At 50.9% G+C, this 16,202-nt stretch overlaps 1 protein-coding gene across 4 annotated transcripts in view; it reads right to left on the reverse strand.

Annotated features, from left to right (window-relative positions):
• MAST3 (microtubule associated serine/threonine kinase 3) overlaps positions 1–14,541 on the reverse strand; it is a 79,225-nt gene extending 64,684 nt beyond the window's left edge. For all 4 annotated transcript variants that reach the window (XM_066574539.1, XM_066574537.1, XM_066574538.1 and 1 more), the window contains exon 1: positions 14,237–14,541. In XM_066574539.1, coding sequence (XP_066430636.1) covers positions 14,237–14,319 — 83 coding nt within the window. In that variant the 5' untranslated portion in view covers positions 14,320–14,541. The remainder of the gene's footprint in view (positions 1–14,236) is intronic.
• Positions 14,542–16,202: the final 1,661 nt, after the last annotated feature.

Consider the following 16,202-nt stretch of genomic DNA (forward strand, 5'->3'; position numbering starts at 1 on the left):
GCTAAAAATCAATGGATGTGCGTCAATATGCACAGTATGTAGGACACCTGCGTAGTCGCTGCATATTTACACATGAAATGAATGCAATTTAGTGTGTTCCGTTGTATGCGTGTAAACACCTTGTATATTACATGAGCAAAAAAAGACTTCCGAGAGGCAGAAAACCCCAAGGCAACAATGTATTTCGCTGCATATTCTCAGACCCAAATAAGTGTACGCCCGTGTGAACGGACCCTCAGGGTAAGGTAGATGGGGTCACTTGTAGGGTGCGTCACACATTCCCTGTTTAATTGCCTCTTTTTGCTGCAACTACACAAAAACAGGACATGACAGCGATGTATGACCACAGCGGTAATGTGAGTTGCATGATATTGGTACCATAATTTGCTAATATCACTAATAGTAAACCCAGGTATCTCAGATTAGCCCCATGCGCCTCAGAGTTAATATAAATATATGTATCTCACCCACCATCAGCCTCACATTATAAGTGTGAAGCGCATATAGGAACTAATTTGGTGCTTTGTATTTAGAAATATCCTATTGTTCTGGATACTGGAGACAACCGAGGCGGTCCTTGTACAGCAGTGACAATGTGCCTTCGCCTCTGTCTATAGTCATCCCTCCCGAACGCCTTCCCCCCCCCCCCCCCCCCCCCCGACAGTCTCATTGGCGACAGCAGCCAGCGTAGCAGCGTTCCTCCATAGCGGTCTGCAGCGGGTGAATGTCTGCCGTTTCTCATGTGCTGCTATAGCGGAGAGCTCCTGCATGTCCCTCCTGCAGCTGTCAGTCTTGCATCCCAACCAAGTTCAGAAGCCGCACTACTTACAGTCCACATCGTCTACCCGTTACAATTGGGGCCTTGTCAAAGTCGCTCAGATCCTTAAAGAGACTGTCACTATCTTTTTGCACCCCTCGCTGGGAGCACCATCAGGTAGTGTCAGTCACACCAATTACAGTGATGTCTGCTGTGTGGATCTGTGCAGGAGTTTGGAAGAAATTGCATTTTACTAGAGGCAGCCCATACATAGAGAACTACTTACAGTAGTCCTGGATATTCATGAGCTGCAGGCTAGCCACACCCACCCCGCCCTCCAGCCAATGACTGATAGTCTGCCTGCCCATTAATGTGCATAGAGAGACAGAGCTGCCAATCATTGGCTGGAGAAACGCCTCCACAACACAAATAAAATTGGCTTCAACCTCATTGGGGTTTTTGCCTTCCTCTGGATCAACATCGTCTCAGTCTCTCTCTCTCTCGGTCTCTCTCTCCCCCCCCCCCCCCCCCCCCAAATTTAAAATAATTTTTTTTTTTTTAAGTAAAAATCCCACATATTTAGTATCGTTGTATCTGTAACAAAGTGTACAATAAATTGAACACGCTTCTTATCCTGCATAACAAAAAGCGTAAAAAAAACCCCTAAAAACTAAGGCAAAATGCTTATTTTTTCATTTCGCCTCCCAAAAGACGCAATAAAAGGGACCAAAAAAGCCGTATGTACCCAAAAACGGTACCCATAAAAACTACAGCTCGTCTCGCAAAAAACAAGCCCTCACAGGGCTCCGTCCATGGAAAAAAAAAAAAAAGTTATAGGACTTTGAATGCAAAGATTTAGGGGACTAAAAAAAAAGAAAGGAGTTTATTGCGGAAAAGTAAAAAAACTCAAGTAAAATATAAGAATTTTGGTATCGTTGTAATCGTACCGACCTGCAGAAATCCGGAATTGCTGCGAAATGTATTCTATTGGGAACATTCTGCAGCATTTCCGCCACGTGTAAACATACCTTAGCAGTACTAGTGACACCCCCCCCCCAGGGTGGCCCCAGCGGTAATAGTGACCATCCCCCTCCCCCCCCCCCCCGAGCGGCCCCAGCGGTAATAGTGCCCCCCCTTCCTCGAGCAGCCACAGCGGTAATAGCGACCCCCACCAGAGCGACCCAGCACACCCCCACACAGCGGCCCCTAGCAGGAAGTGACCCCCCCAGCTGTTATAAATATGTTGGCGCTATATAAATATTATTATGTATGCACATGAAGGTATGACACTATTTCTGGCCATTATAGGACATATCCTGCATTTTTTCCCTCTGCATGGTGTGCATTTAATTCGCAGCTCTCTCAAAACTGGTGGGAGGAGCCTGTGAATATCAGTAAATAACTCCCCATTAGCTTTAAAGGGCATATCAGTGTGTTTCTGCATCCTCCTCCCCTCTGCTCTCTCCTGCACTTCCTGTTCTCAGCCACTGGTAACAGAGATAATGTGAGAACAGGCAGTGGACGGCAAGTTAGGAGGAAGTCAGAACACAAGAATTTACTACAACATACATGTTAGCTGAGCTGACAGATACTGAGGTACCAAGCCTGCATTAAATATTTCAGATTTCCCCTAACCGCAGTCAGGAGCGAAAAATATATTTTATTTTAAGTACAAATCCAATTGGGTTAATAATCAGCAACATGGAGGAACAGTCAAAAGCTTTGTTTGGCATTAAAGAGCAGATTAGAGTACCATACTGGCTGTACTTTGTTCCATCAGTCAGTTCCACAAATTGTAAATGGAACAAAATATTATGAGAATATAAATTATATACATATTATAAATATTCTCTCCTAAGGCCGGGCTCACACGGGCGTATGATTACCGTGTATTATGCGGGCACTGTACGCCCGTATATGCGGTAACTCACAGGCCAGTACATTGCCTTACACTGCTCCGCGCACATTAGCGTGTAGGAATTGCATAATACGCAAGCGCAGAAGATAACGCAGCAAGTTCTATTTTGCCACGTATATAGAGCCCATTGTTCTCTATGGACATGTATATACACGCGCCATTACATTGCGTATGAGCAGCGTGTATACGCGTCGCTGCAATGCGATGGTGCAGGAAATATAAATTGAAAGAAAGAAAAAAAAAAAAACAGGTGGACTACACATCACGTTTTATGCTTACGGCCGTGCGAGCAAGCTTAAGGCCTCCTTCCCACGAGCGTGACGGGGTCCGCCGCGTAATATTACGCAGTGAAGCCCGTCACGGCGCCCCCCAGAGCCCCTATACTTACCTGCGGGAGATAGCGTGAAATCGCTTCCCCGCCCACCACCGCCGCGTCACCGCCCACCACCGCCGCGTCACCGAGCGTGTCACGTGACGCGGCCGGCCGCGTCACGTGACGCGGCCGGCCGCGTCATTTGGCGTCAGATGACGCGCGGCGGTGGGCGGGAAAGCGTTTTTTCACGCTATCTCCCGCTGGTTACAGCGGGAGATAGCGTGAACGGACGGCTTCCATTGACTGCAATGGAAGCCGTCAGTGCGTACAGCCCGTCCTCACCCGCAGAAAATAGAGCATGCTGCGGGTGAGGACGGGAGAAATCGCGGTGCGTAATTCCGCGCTGGAATTACGCATCGTGAGCATTGTGCTATTAGGTTCAATAGAACCTAATAGCTGCGGGCAACGCAGCGGATTTTCGCCGCGAATTACGCGGCGGAAATCCGTTCGTGGGAAGGAGGCCTAAGGGTTAAAATAATACCAGCAGCATTGGCAGTCATATCCTTATGCCGCCAGATGTTTATAAAGAACAAAACCCAGAACAGACCCAAAGCGAGGAAGGAGCGGACTTACCGCACTAAGTAATAGAAAGTTAGTGGAACTTCCAAATGAAAGCATTCCACGTGCTTCTAGAAGATCCTGAGCCCCAGAGACGTGATCGACCCACCAAATTTCTTCCCGGTGGACTCGACAGGCAATCTGTCCCTGGTGTTACGGCACCCCAGTTGGAAATCACTGGCATAGAAGTATCCTTCACTTCTAAACCTAGAGTAGCAGAACTTCTTTTCCGCACAGGCCTGCCATATGTCACAACAGACCAATATACACAGACCCCAACGGTCACCTTTTGTATGTAGGCATCTCACTAGCCAGTAAACCCTAAACTGTCCTGAACATAAATGCCTCCACAGCTCCAAGCAAGGACTTCCACGCCACGCTACTCAGGTGTCTTCTCACCAGAACACTTCAACTCTTGGTCTTGAAGGCAGACATGAATATTCCCCTCCGGCCAAGTCTGGACAAATCCAATCCCACCTCCTCATCTCTGAATGCCCTACAACAACTATGTGACCCTCTGATAATTCTCCTACATGGAGGAATGATAGGACACATAATACTCACACATTTATAATACGTATTCCTGCACAGACTACCGCCTAACCTTATTCGCTAACCTTCATCACCGCAGAAAATACATTTATTTTCACCAAGGTTCTACAAATCCAATGGGCTAACTTTATATAGAGGATAACAGCTCACATAGAGGACATACCTCAGCTATGGGCCACATCCAAATGGTGAGGTGAGGACACAATGAGTAATGTCAACCTTGAAAAAAAAAAAAAAAAAGACTCTACCCACTTCCAAACTTTTCAACAAGCGCGTTTCACTAACTCCACAGAAGACAATGCAAATACGTAGAAGCACATAGCTTACACAACACTTTTTTTTTAAACAAGGGAAAGGACAAAAACCATCACCATAGCTACAGAAAACAAAAATCACCAGTGGGGAAACAGAGTTGGCTTTGGTACTTTTGTACCTTGTCACCACCGAAAGCTAAGGGTTTGACAGGGCTTGCATGGGGAAACACCCCTAGCTCCCGATTGGCTGAATTCCTGAAGGTCCTAGCAGTGTCTGTATGGTTTTTTGCCTGGCCTGGAGGGTTAGGGCTCGTTCTTTTATTAGGCTTACATCATGAGTTCTAAATGCTTCCTCGGCTGTAACATGGAAGCATTTAGAAGTAATAATCTAAGCCTAACAGGAAAACTAACCCTAATCCTCCAGCCCAGCCAAAAATGAATAAAGACGCTGCTGCTATTACTGTCGCTGGAGCGGGCGCCCCCCCTTCCATCTCCTCTGGGCAACCGCTACCTGGCACTTGTACATAGTGGCAGGGCAGCTGACCGCAGAGCATGCTCAGCGGAGGAGCATTGCACTTTGGCAAGCGAGGAGATCGGCGGCAAGACGGACGGTTGCAGCACATGGCACTTTGGCAAACGAGGAGCGAACGACAACTGATTACAATTCGAGGAGAAGCAGCGCAGCACTTCGCCCATCGGCTGTGAGACAGATGCCACTTGCAGTTCCTGGTGCCATGTGGTCAGCGAAGGTGAGCGGCCCGATGTCTTCACTCTCTTCAGCACAGGACCGCTGCACTTGGGGAGCGCGCGCCCAACCAAAGTATCTTCCCGGTCGGCCAATAATACAGCCAATCCAGAGCTAGGGGCATTCCTCCACGTAAGGGATGTCAAACCCCTAACTTCCGGTGGTGACAAGATACAATTATACCATTAGCTTCCTTCTAGTAAAGCTCACTCAACTGCCAAGATCTAACCACACAATTCTTAACATTTTGTGATTCCACAACAGGTACGAATGTATATGAAGCAAAGAACACTAATGCCATTTCCACATACGGCACAATTCACCGATAGGTCCTCCAAATACTCTTCCCAGCTATCCCCCCCCCCCCATCAGCCCTGACTGAGAACAATTCTAGAACAAGTCATAACAAGAACATAAGTTAGACAAGCTAATACCCCAATTACTAAACCCCCTAATGGTCTGTCCAAAGGATCCTAAACACTCCTCACTTGTTACCTCCTACTCTGCAGAGCCTAGCTTCCAAATCTTAGCGACAGACTTTGCAGATACCTCTACATTTGTACAATATAATTTCTTAAATAAAAAAAAAAACAATACCCAAATTGTACATCCAATCACACTTAAACCAGGACAACAAAATTCTCTAAAACTTTTGGGCTACTTGCCCCCCCCCTCCCGAGACCCATGTACTTACCCCTCCTCCTCGTGGAAGCGCTGCTCCTCTTCTGCCTGAGCACTAGTGCTGCCGGACGCATATTAACTTTTTATTCCCCACTTCTGCCCTAATCAGCAATTCCAACAACCTGATTGGTTGTTTGGTGAATCAGTCAACCCAAACAACCAATTAGGTTGCTAGAATTGCCGATTAGGGCAGAAGTGGGGAAGAAAAAGTTTATATGCCTGCCGGACGCCTCCTCCCCCTGCTCTCGCGGAACCAAGTAGGAGACATCTGGGGAGGAGGATCAGCGCAGATAGCAGCGCTGCTGAGTGAATGCTGGCAGGGGAGCCGCGGCCCCTGCCAGCATTCACTAATGTGGTGAGCGGCTCATGGTGACGCGTGCCAGCAGGGAGGGCTCTGCGTGCCGCCTCTGGCACGCGTGCCATAGGTTTGCCACCACTGCACTAAACTTATATGAATATGAAGCACTGATAATATAAGGCCCAACTAAACATCTCAGGGTGTCAGAAATCCCCATCCACAGGAATACCACTTTCTTAATTAACTTGAGACCAAAAGATCACCAGATTGCCTGCGGGATTACACTCAGGAAGTATTTCCAAATACATAAAAACCTGGAAGTGTCTAGAGCTCCGAGTGGAGAGATTTCCTTTGACCTTTACTGGATATTCATCTTACAATAATACGTTACGTATTTTGGTGTGGTTCACGCCAAAATCTGCAGCATAGTTTGATGTAGATCCACGCCAAACTCCATAGCATCTGATACTGCTCTTGCCGTGGATCTGCTGCAAAGTCTACAACAACAGTGGAGATTTTGAGATGATTTTTGCTGCAGAATTTCCACTTCATAAATCCACACCAGTTCTGGTAAGTATGAAGCAGCCTAAAGCAGCGTTGGATGTGTGACAAGCCACGTTGTCTTGTTGGACGTATGGCTGACCATTTCCAACGTATTGCCGCTGTATCAGCAGCACATTATTGTCTAGAATGTCTGCGTACAGCTCCATGTTCACGTTCTTTCCATTATAACTGATGGACCGTCACGTAAAACACCTCCAGACCATGATGGAACCTCCACCATACTTAATTATTGGCACAATCAAGCAAAGGCATCCGCTACACACATGTACGTCCATTTGATGTGAAGATGGAGTAGCGCAATTCCTCACTCCCTAGAACTTTCTGCCATTTGTCAACTGTCCAATGGCAGCGCTCCTTGCGCCACTGAAGACGGACCAATGCAATTCGCAATGGACAGCTTGTGTGCAGCGGCCTATCAGCCTCTATCAGCAGGGAAGACGTCACAAAATAAGCCTTAGACCCCACTAGATACCTACAGCAACACTCTTCCAGGTCATCTTGCCTTCAGGAATGTACACCCAGACCTCATCTCTTACAACAGGTAATGGAAGGATTCAGCAGCACCACTAGCTTTGTGGACCTTAAAACTAAGGGCCCTTTTACATGAAATGATTATTGTTCAAAAGAATTTTTTTTAAAAAGTAACAAAAAAAGAAAAAAAAAAAACAAAACTGTTGGATCCTGCGAATTCCAATGATATTCGTTCAGTGTAAATACGTCCAATGACTGACTGGTGAATGACAATTTAGCAGCTTCTCGTTAGTCTCATTTTATGCAACCAGATGCCAGACAAAGGCGTCCTGGCCAGAAGTACTGCAATGCATTATTTGGCTGGGGTCACACAGGGCGGATTTGCCGCGGTTTTGCCGCGGATTGCCGTTGCATATCCGCACTGCGGCAAAACCGCTGCGTTTGCAGTGCAATGCAGCACAAATGAGATTTGCCAAAAAGCTGTTCTCACAGGACGGATTTTTTCCGCACAGCCGCAGTGCGGAAATGCAACTGCGTCGCGGTTTTAAAAGATGCAGCATGTTCATTCTTTGGTCGTTTCCGCAGCGCTTTTTTGTCCATAGACCTCTATGAACGCAGCCAAAACCGCAACAAATACGCAACAAATACGCGACAAAAGTAAAAAAGCGCTGCGGAAAAAAAAACGCTTGCGTATTTTTCCGCACGAAAATCCGCACAAAAATCCGCAAGCACAAATTAACCTCTGAAGCGGTTTTGCCGCAGAAGCAGTTCTTCTGCGTCAAAACCGCAACGGAAAAAACGCAGCAAAACCGCAACAAATCCGCCCTGTGTGACCCTAGCCTTAGGCTGGGGTCACACAGGGCGGATTTGCCGCGGACTGCCATTGCATATCCGCACTGCGGCAAAACCGCTGCGTTTGCAGTGCAATGCAGCACAAATGAGATTTGCCAAAAAGCTGTTCTCACAGGACGGATTTTTTCCGCACAGCCGCAGTGCGGAAATGCAACTGCGTCGCGGTTTTAAAAGATGCAGCATGTTCATTCTTTGGTCGTTTCCGCAGCGCTTTTTTGTCCATAGACCTCTATGAACGCAGCCAAAACCGCAACAAATACGCAACAAATACGCGACAAAAGTAAAAAAGCGCTGCGGAAAAAAACGCTTGCGTATTTTTCCGCACGAAAATCCGCACAAAAATCCGCAAGCACAAATTAACCTCTGAAGCGGTTTTGCCGCAGAAGCAGTTCTTCTGCGTCAAAACCGCAACGGAAAAAACGCAGCAAAACCGCAACAAATCCGCCCTGTGTGACCCTAGCCTTAGGCTGGGGTCACACAGGGCGGATTTGCCGCGGACTGCCGTTGCATATCCGCACTGCGGCAAAACCGCTGCGTTTGCAGTGCAATGCAGCACAAATGAGATTTGCCAAAAAGCTGTTCTCACAGGACGGATTTTTTTCGCACAGCCGCAGTGCGGAAATGCAACTGCGTCGCGGTTTTAAAAGATGCAGCGTGTTCATTCTTTGGTCGTTTCCGCAGCGCTTTTTTGTCCATAGACCTCTATGGACGCAGCCAAAACTGCACCAAATACGCGACAAAAAGTAAAAAAGCGATGCGGAAAAAAACGCTCGCGGATTTTTCCGCACAAAAATCCGCAGCAAAATCCGCAAGCCCAAATTAACCTTTGAAGCGGTTTTGCCGCAGAAGCAGTTCTTCTGCGTCAAAACCGCAACGGAAAAACCCCAGCAAAACCGCAACAAATCCGCCCTGTGTGACCCTAGCCTTATAGTGATCATAGCTTTTCTGGTTCAAATCCCCTACAGGAATTTTTTTTACTACGTTAAAAAACATAAAAGAAATAAAAATAGTAAAAAATACCACTTTCGCGCACTTCCCGCTCTTTGTATAAAAACAGTGAAAGAAATGAATATTTCATATCATCGTAAGCATAATGACCTGTTCAATAATTTGAACACATTTATACTGCATTGCAAAAACTGTAGGGGAAAAAAAAAGAGCCAAAATGCTTATTTTGTTCATTTCACCTCTCACACACACACAAAAAAAACACGCAATAAAAAGGGACCAAACAAGCCATAAGTACCACAGCTCGTGCGCTCAAGACCCCTGAACTTCGATTGGGGCATTTAAGGAATTACCAGATTGACTGCTGATCACAGCCAATGTAGGCAAGTGTCAAAGAGCGGGATTGACCCCAGAGAATAGACCAAGCAGTTCAGGAATTTAGAGATGAAGGGAGATTAGAGATGAGTTGTTAGTTTGTAGCAGACAAGGGGTCAAGATTTTTTTGTTTTTAATCGTAGGTGGAAGCTAGAAAAGTAAAAAAAAAGGGGTAAACTATTGAAGCAAGCTGTCTGGTGACAACAAGGGAATATGACGATACCAAAGAAACAAGGCCTTATCCTTGTTTCTAGTCAATGAGGGGCTGTAGGTACGCAGTTTCACTCTACAGCCTCACTGTACACCACAACTTATATTTACACATACAGAATGCCGCCACCAGGTCATCCCAAGCTCTTCTAGTAACCATCTGCACATCCTGAGTGAGGCACAGCAGGAGAGGCAGAGATTATCGGTATTAGTGTATCTTGACGCCACCAGGAAGTTCTGGTGGGTTAAGATTGACAGGGGGTTGACACCCTCTGTAGCTGATTGGCTGAACACCAGGCTGGCACATAGGTCCTGGAAGGGCACTTCAAGTTGTGGGAAAATGGATGCAGCGGGGGCTCCTTGAAAAGCACAGCCACAGCTCCCATGGGCACCGAGGCGCAACCCAGCTTGAGGCAAAACCGTCGTGAACCTGATGTTTCTGCGCTGCTGCCGGCGCTCTACAACAGCATATACCGCCGGCTGCAGCGAGCCTACAGGCCCGGGGGGAGAAACAGTGCTATCTGGTGGCCGCCAACAGCAGGAGCACACGCCGCCAGACTCCCCCTGTGACCCACCGAAGGTGATGTGGCTTTCCCGGTGGCGGCCGGCAAAAGCAGGAGCACTTGCCGCCAGACTCCCCCCGCGACCCACCGAAGCTGATGTGGCTTTCCCAGTGGCGGCCGGCAACAGCAGGAGCACACGCAGCTGGACTCCCCCCGCCACCCACTGAAGCGGATGTGGTTTTCCCGTTGGTGCAACTGAAGTGCAGAGAGCGGCAGCTGTAAGTGGGGGAGCAGGGGAACGGATGTCACATTCCCAGCTGCGGCGAAGAAGCAGTGAGGTCGCCATGTGTCAGCAGGGGAGTGGCATCCACAGAGATGACAGTCCCGGCGCCAGAGACCACAGCATGAGCGCGGCAGCTGTGAGCAGGGAAGCGTCCGGCACAGAGCTACAGTCCAGCTGCTGACAGCGGGGGACCTTAGGGTGAGGGTACGTTTTCTTCTTAGGCTTACATTACTACATCTCAATGCTGCCACGTTACAGCGGTAACATGCCATCATTTACAGCTAATAATGTAAGAGTAACAACAACTTTGCACATCACGCACACATCTATCCACAGTGTCCTACTAGGACCTGGCAGCCTTGGCCCTATCGAGAGCTGGGGGTGTGAGAGGGGCGTTCCTCCTGTCAAACCCCTAGATTTCAGTGGCGTCAAGGTAAACTAATACCGAGATTATCATAGTGTCTGTAGATCTGTAAGCCTGCAGCCTCTGAGTGCATGGGAGCCACCTGTGAAGATAGCCCCTCCCTCCATTGCTAACAAAACATCCACGTCCTTGATCTTACAGAAGCTCTGTATCTAATGGCAGACCGTGGATTGCAGAGAAGCTGGAAGGGAGACCCCAAGTGGCAGCCACTTCAAACATGAAGAGAGGTGATGCAACATTTTTAATGCAAGTTTATTCTAGAACTGATGAGCTAGTAGATGTGCAGAAGTTGTCTGAAAAGTAAGTGCCCCTTTAATAATATAAGCTCTTCAGATCAGTAGTTCAAATTATGCCCAGTTGGAATTACCTGGCTTTCCGCATTACTTAATAGTAAAATGTGGTCAGATAGTTTTTCTATAATTGCGTGACTTGGATAAACGAACGCGCAGTTAGTGCAATGCCTTTCATTGGGCACACTGAGTAAATGCTCATAGTACAGGGAGAAAAATTAAGGCCTCATGTCCATGGGTGGAGAATCTGATTCCGCAGGCAGGAGCCCGCAGCAGAATCCCACGCTGCCCGCAGCCAAGGGCACTGCATAACTGTGTGGGCAGGGGGCAGCGTCCGCGTGGACCTCTCTTCTGCCGGAACATCTGTACTGCGGATGGTCCGGACAGATGCTTTAATTAATTTGCGGACGCCCATGCTTCCCTATGGGGGGGCTTGATTTGCCGATACCACGCACGGATTCCGCAAATCAAACCCGCCGCCCGTGGACATTGGGCCTTAGTGGACCCTTGAGTTTAATAACCTGAAGCTCCTCCTTCAGCAGCAATCACCTCCATCACCAAATGTTTCCTGTAGCTACAAATGTAATGGCATGGGAGATTAGTAAGGCTGAAACACCGGACGTTTCCATCACACATAACCTCTCTCAATGGCAGCGGGAACACTCAACATCCAAGAAAGCCTCATAAAACTATTGGCACCCAACTTATTACCGTCAGCTGGGGAGCGACCGTCTGGTCTGCCGATACAGGAAGGTCTGAGGCTACGAGCGCAAGTATTGTCTGCAGCGGGGAATATTTAGGTGCCGATTTCACCCCTCATTAGAAGAAGTGGAATCCGCACTGAAGATCCGCAGTGTCAGCTGACATCCCGAAGATAAGCAACCTGCACTACAAGTCAGTCCCGCAGAGGATGTGGATGGAACGTCTTACATTGTATCCCGCGGCTCGAACCGTAAATGTGCGGAGAATCCGCCGTATTTGGGACCTTTCACACGGGGCGGAGTATTCAGCACTACAATCTGCACGGTAATTGAAAATAGAATCCTGCCGGTAATTCCGCGGTTACCATGGGGATTATTGTGCGGAATTCAGGGACGGCGTATTCCGTAATCACTCCGTCCCGTGTTAGCGCAGCCTAAAGCGCGGAAAACCCAGCGGCTGAACACTTGATAGAAGCAGTATCTGTCGGCCTATCTCCCACATAAGGGCTCGGTCACATGGGCGCATTTCAGTCGCATAAATCTGAAGCGTATTTACGCCATTTTTCTGGCGCTTGTGGATTCCGCAATTTGTATCCATGTGAACAAAAATACGTGCCTTACAATGCCAGCGTTTTACCACGGACGACGATCAGGGAAGGCGCAATACAAATACAGAGTGCAAACACATCCGTGAGAGAGCGGCCGAAAAATGGCTCACGCCCGTGGAGGTCGCCGGCTTCTGTGGGTCTTTGTGTGCACAATACACTGTATTTGCGCACGCAAAGAGATACGTAGAAGGGCCCGTTTAGGGTATTCGCGACGGCCCGTTCTCTTTGGGAGCCCAACGCGGTACGTAATAGTCACCACAACAGGTCACGCTGCGTATTTTTTCATGCGATCAGACATTACGTGAACACATACATGTGCGGGTGTCTGTTGAAGACCCGTGACGCCAGTGTGGTTTTGATGACGTGCGGCTGTAACGTGTAGGGCAGAGTAATAATAACCGGCGTTTTCATTGTGTGCGCCGCAGGGCTGCGTGCGGCTCTGAGGCGGTTCCGTTGTGTGCGCCGCGGTGCTGCGTGCTGTTCTAAGGCTGTTCCATTGTGTGCGGCGCGGTTCTGAGGCGGTTCCGTTGTGTGCGCTGCTGCGTGCGGTTCTGAGGCGGTTCCGTTGTGTGCGGCGCGGTTCTGAGGCGGTTCCGTTGTGTGCGCTGCTGCGTGCTGTTCTAAGGCGGTTGCATTGTGTGCAGCGCGGTTCTGAGGCGGTTCTGTTGTGCGCTGCTGCGTGCTGTTCTAAGGCGGTTCCATTGTGCGCGCTGCTGCATGCTGTTCTAAGGCGGTTCCATTGTGTGCGGCGCGGTTCTGAGGCGGTTCCGTTGTGTGCGCTGCTGTGTGCGGTTCTGAGGCGGTTCCCGTTGCGTGCGGCGCGGTTCTGAGGCGGTTCCCGTTGTGTGTGCCGCGGTGCTGCGTGCTGTTCTAAGGCGGTTCCATTATGTGCGGCGCGGTTCTGAGGCGGTTCCGTTGTGTGCGCTGCTGCGTGCGGTTCTGAGGCGGTTCCCGTTGTGTGCGGCGCGGTTCTGAGGCGGTTCCGTTGTGCGCGGTGCTGTGTGCGGTTCTGAGGCGGTTCCCGTTGTGTGCGCTGCTGCGTGCGGTTCTGAGGCAGTTCCCGTTGTGTGCGGCGCGGTTCTGAGGCGGTTCCACTGTGCACGGTTCTGAGGCGGTTGCCGTTGTGCGCGGTTCTGAGGCGGTTCCCGTTGTGCGCGGTTCTGAGGCGGTTCCCGTTGTATGTGGGGCGGTTCTGAGGCGGTTCCGTTGTGTGTGGCGTGGTTCTGAGGCAGTTCCGTTGTGTGAGCTGCTGCGTGCGGTTCTGAGGCGGTTCCGTTATGTGTGGCGCGGTTCTGAGGCGGTTCCTGTTGTGTGCGGTGCTGCGTGCAGTTCTGAGGCGGTTCCGTTGTGTGCGGCGCGGTTCTGAGGCAGTTCCGTTGTGTGCGGCGCGGTTCTGAGGCGGTTCCATTGTGTGCGGCGCGGTTCTGAGGCGGTTCCGTTGTGTGCGGCGCGGTTCTGAGGCGGTTCCCGTTGTGTGCGGCGCGGTTCTGAGGCGGTTCCCGTTGTGTGCGGCGCGGTTCTGAGGCGGTTCCCGTTGTGTGCGGCGCGGTTCTGAGGCGGTTCCCGTTGTGTGCGGCGCGGTTCTGAGGCGGTTCCCGTTGTGTGCGGCGCGGATCTGAAGCGGTTCCTGTTGTGTGCGGCGCGGATCTGAAGCGGTTCCCGTTGCGTGCGGCGCGGATCTGAGGCGGTTCCCGTTGTGTGCGGCGCGGATCTGAGGCGGTTCCCGTTGTGTGCGGCGCGGATCTGAGGCGGTTCCCGTTGTGTGCGGCGCGGATCTGAGGCGGTTCCCGTTGTGTGCTGCGTGCGGTTCTGAGGCGGTTCCGTTATGTGCGGCGCGGTTCTGAGGCGGTTCTGTACCGCAGCACACTCACCTCTTGGAGCGCTGCAGCAGCGCCCCCTTGGCCAGGTGCCCCTTGCAGCCGTGGAACGCCGTCCAGTAGCTCGGGTCGGACATGCTGTCTAGGCGCTCACATCACGGGGGGCTCCATCACACACGGGAAGCCGCTGGGCTGTACAAGTCCTCCATGGCCGCCAGCGACCACCGGCGCTCCGCATGAGCTGCTGCCCCTCACGCCGCGCTCCGTATCTCCTCCATCGTCTCTCCGCCCGTTGTTGTGAGGCGCCCGGAGCCCGCCGGTCCGCTTACGAGGGGCTACAACGGCAGGAAGCTGGGGCCGTGGCGTCACGGGTGGGCGGGGCTCTGCACTAACCCTGTCGGTGCCGGCAGGGCTCCTCTGCCCCGTTGGATGGAGGCGGGAAAGTAGCGGTCCCTGTAGTGATGCGGACGGTTCCCTCACACAGCGGGACATGAGGCGGCAGCGGCCGGTTATCTCATGGCGGGGGACCTCCGGGACAGCTACCTCACACACAATGAGACACGAGGCGACAGCAGCCGGTTATCTCACGGTGGGGGAGCCGTATGCGGCCGGTTACCGCACACAGCGGGACATGAGGCGGCAGCGGCCGGTTACCTCACGGCGGGGGACCTCCGGGGCGGTTTGCTGTCCCCTCACCGCCTTTGTGGTAACCGTCTGTACACAGGAGGCCATGAGGCGATGGTTGGCGGCCGCCTGTGGGCCTGCGGGCTGCTTCCCACCAGTGTAGTGCGCAGCGGACAGATCGCAGTGGATTCCACCACTGGAGCGGATTTCTTTTTCTTCTCATTGTTGGATCACATCATAAACCCCGCAGCGCCCTATTTTGGTGCAGCGGCCCCCGGAAGGATTTCCGCCACGGGGAAATTAATTTAAAATGCCAACAGACAATGGCGGATGCGACCGTTTTCCGCACGGAGGTACGTGGAAGCACAGCGGATCACCTGCGCAGGGAAAAAATACCGCAAGCCCAATGGTGCCTCCCAGCAAGCGGAGCAGTATCTGCCGACAAATCCGCAATGTAATAGGGGATCGACCGCTTCTCTGGAGATCAGTGGAGCGTCCGTGCGGGATCCGCGCTAAAATGGAACATGCTGCCACTTATTGAATGGGCATGTGTGCACGGAGCCGCAGAGGCTCACGCTGTCCTATGGGCAACTAACAGCAGATCGGGTGCCCATTGCGGATTCTGCAATTCCAACCCGCCCGCGTGCAGGGTGCCTTACGCACAGTTTTTACGTAAATACACTGGATATTTACGCACACAAAACCCACAGGAATGGCCCAAAACGCCCCCATATCGCCCTCGCCATCCATGTGAAATCCCCGTGGATGCGAGGGATTCTCATGTGAACACAGCCTCCTATCACTTTAGGGATGCAGGGATACTCCGGGGAGCTGGCACAGCCACAGCAGGGGATTGTGAAGACCTCCCATGACTTTCAATGGGGACAGTGCTGCTGATGGCCCCATTGAAAGCAGTGAGGCTGCGATGCAAGACTACGCAGCCAGATAGAACATGCTGCAATGTGTTTTCCGCCATGCCAATGCAGGAAACCATCTCTCATGTACGACCCTGTTCAAAAGAATGGGGTTCATATTTGTGCATCTCAAAACGCATAAATCTTGCACCATTTTCTCTGCCGTGTGAAAACCGGCCTTAATCACCCATATGCTTTTGCCCACGATGGCTGTTAAGGGGCTTGATTCTGATGTGCCATCTTTTGACGGCAGCTGCAACAGAAGCTGGCATATGTTCCGCATGCCAGAGAGAATGGGTGCTCAATACAGTTGAGCGAACATACTCTGCCGAGCTTGATGCTTCTTCGAGTATTAGCATACTCGATGGTGCTCGTTACTCGAACAAGCATCAAGCCGTGTTCGACCCCGCCCCAGTTTTTTACTCCTCCCCACTGTGACGTGCCTGTTTTGGCCCCTCCCTGCCGCGACGCAGGGCGCGTAA

Source organism: Eleutherodactylus coqui, chromosome 7 (assembly GCF_035609145.1).
Source record: "Eleutherodactylus coqui strain aEleCoq1 chromosome 7, aEleCoq1.hap1, whole genome shotgun sequence".
Taxonomy (NCBI): domain Eukaryota; kingdom Metazoa; phylum Chordata; class Amphibia; order Anura; family Eleutherodactylidae; genus Eleutherodactylus; species Eleutherodactylus coqui.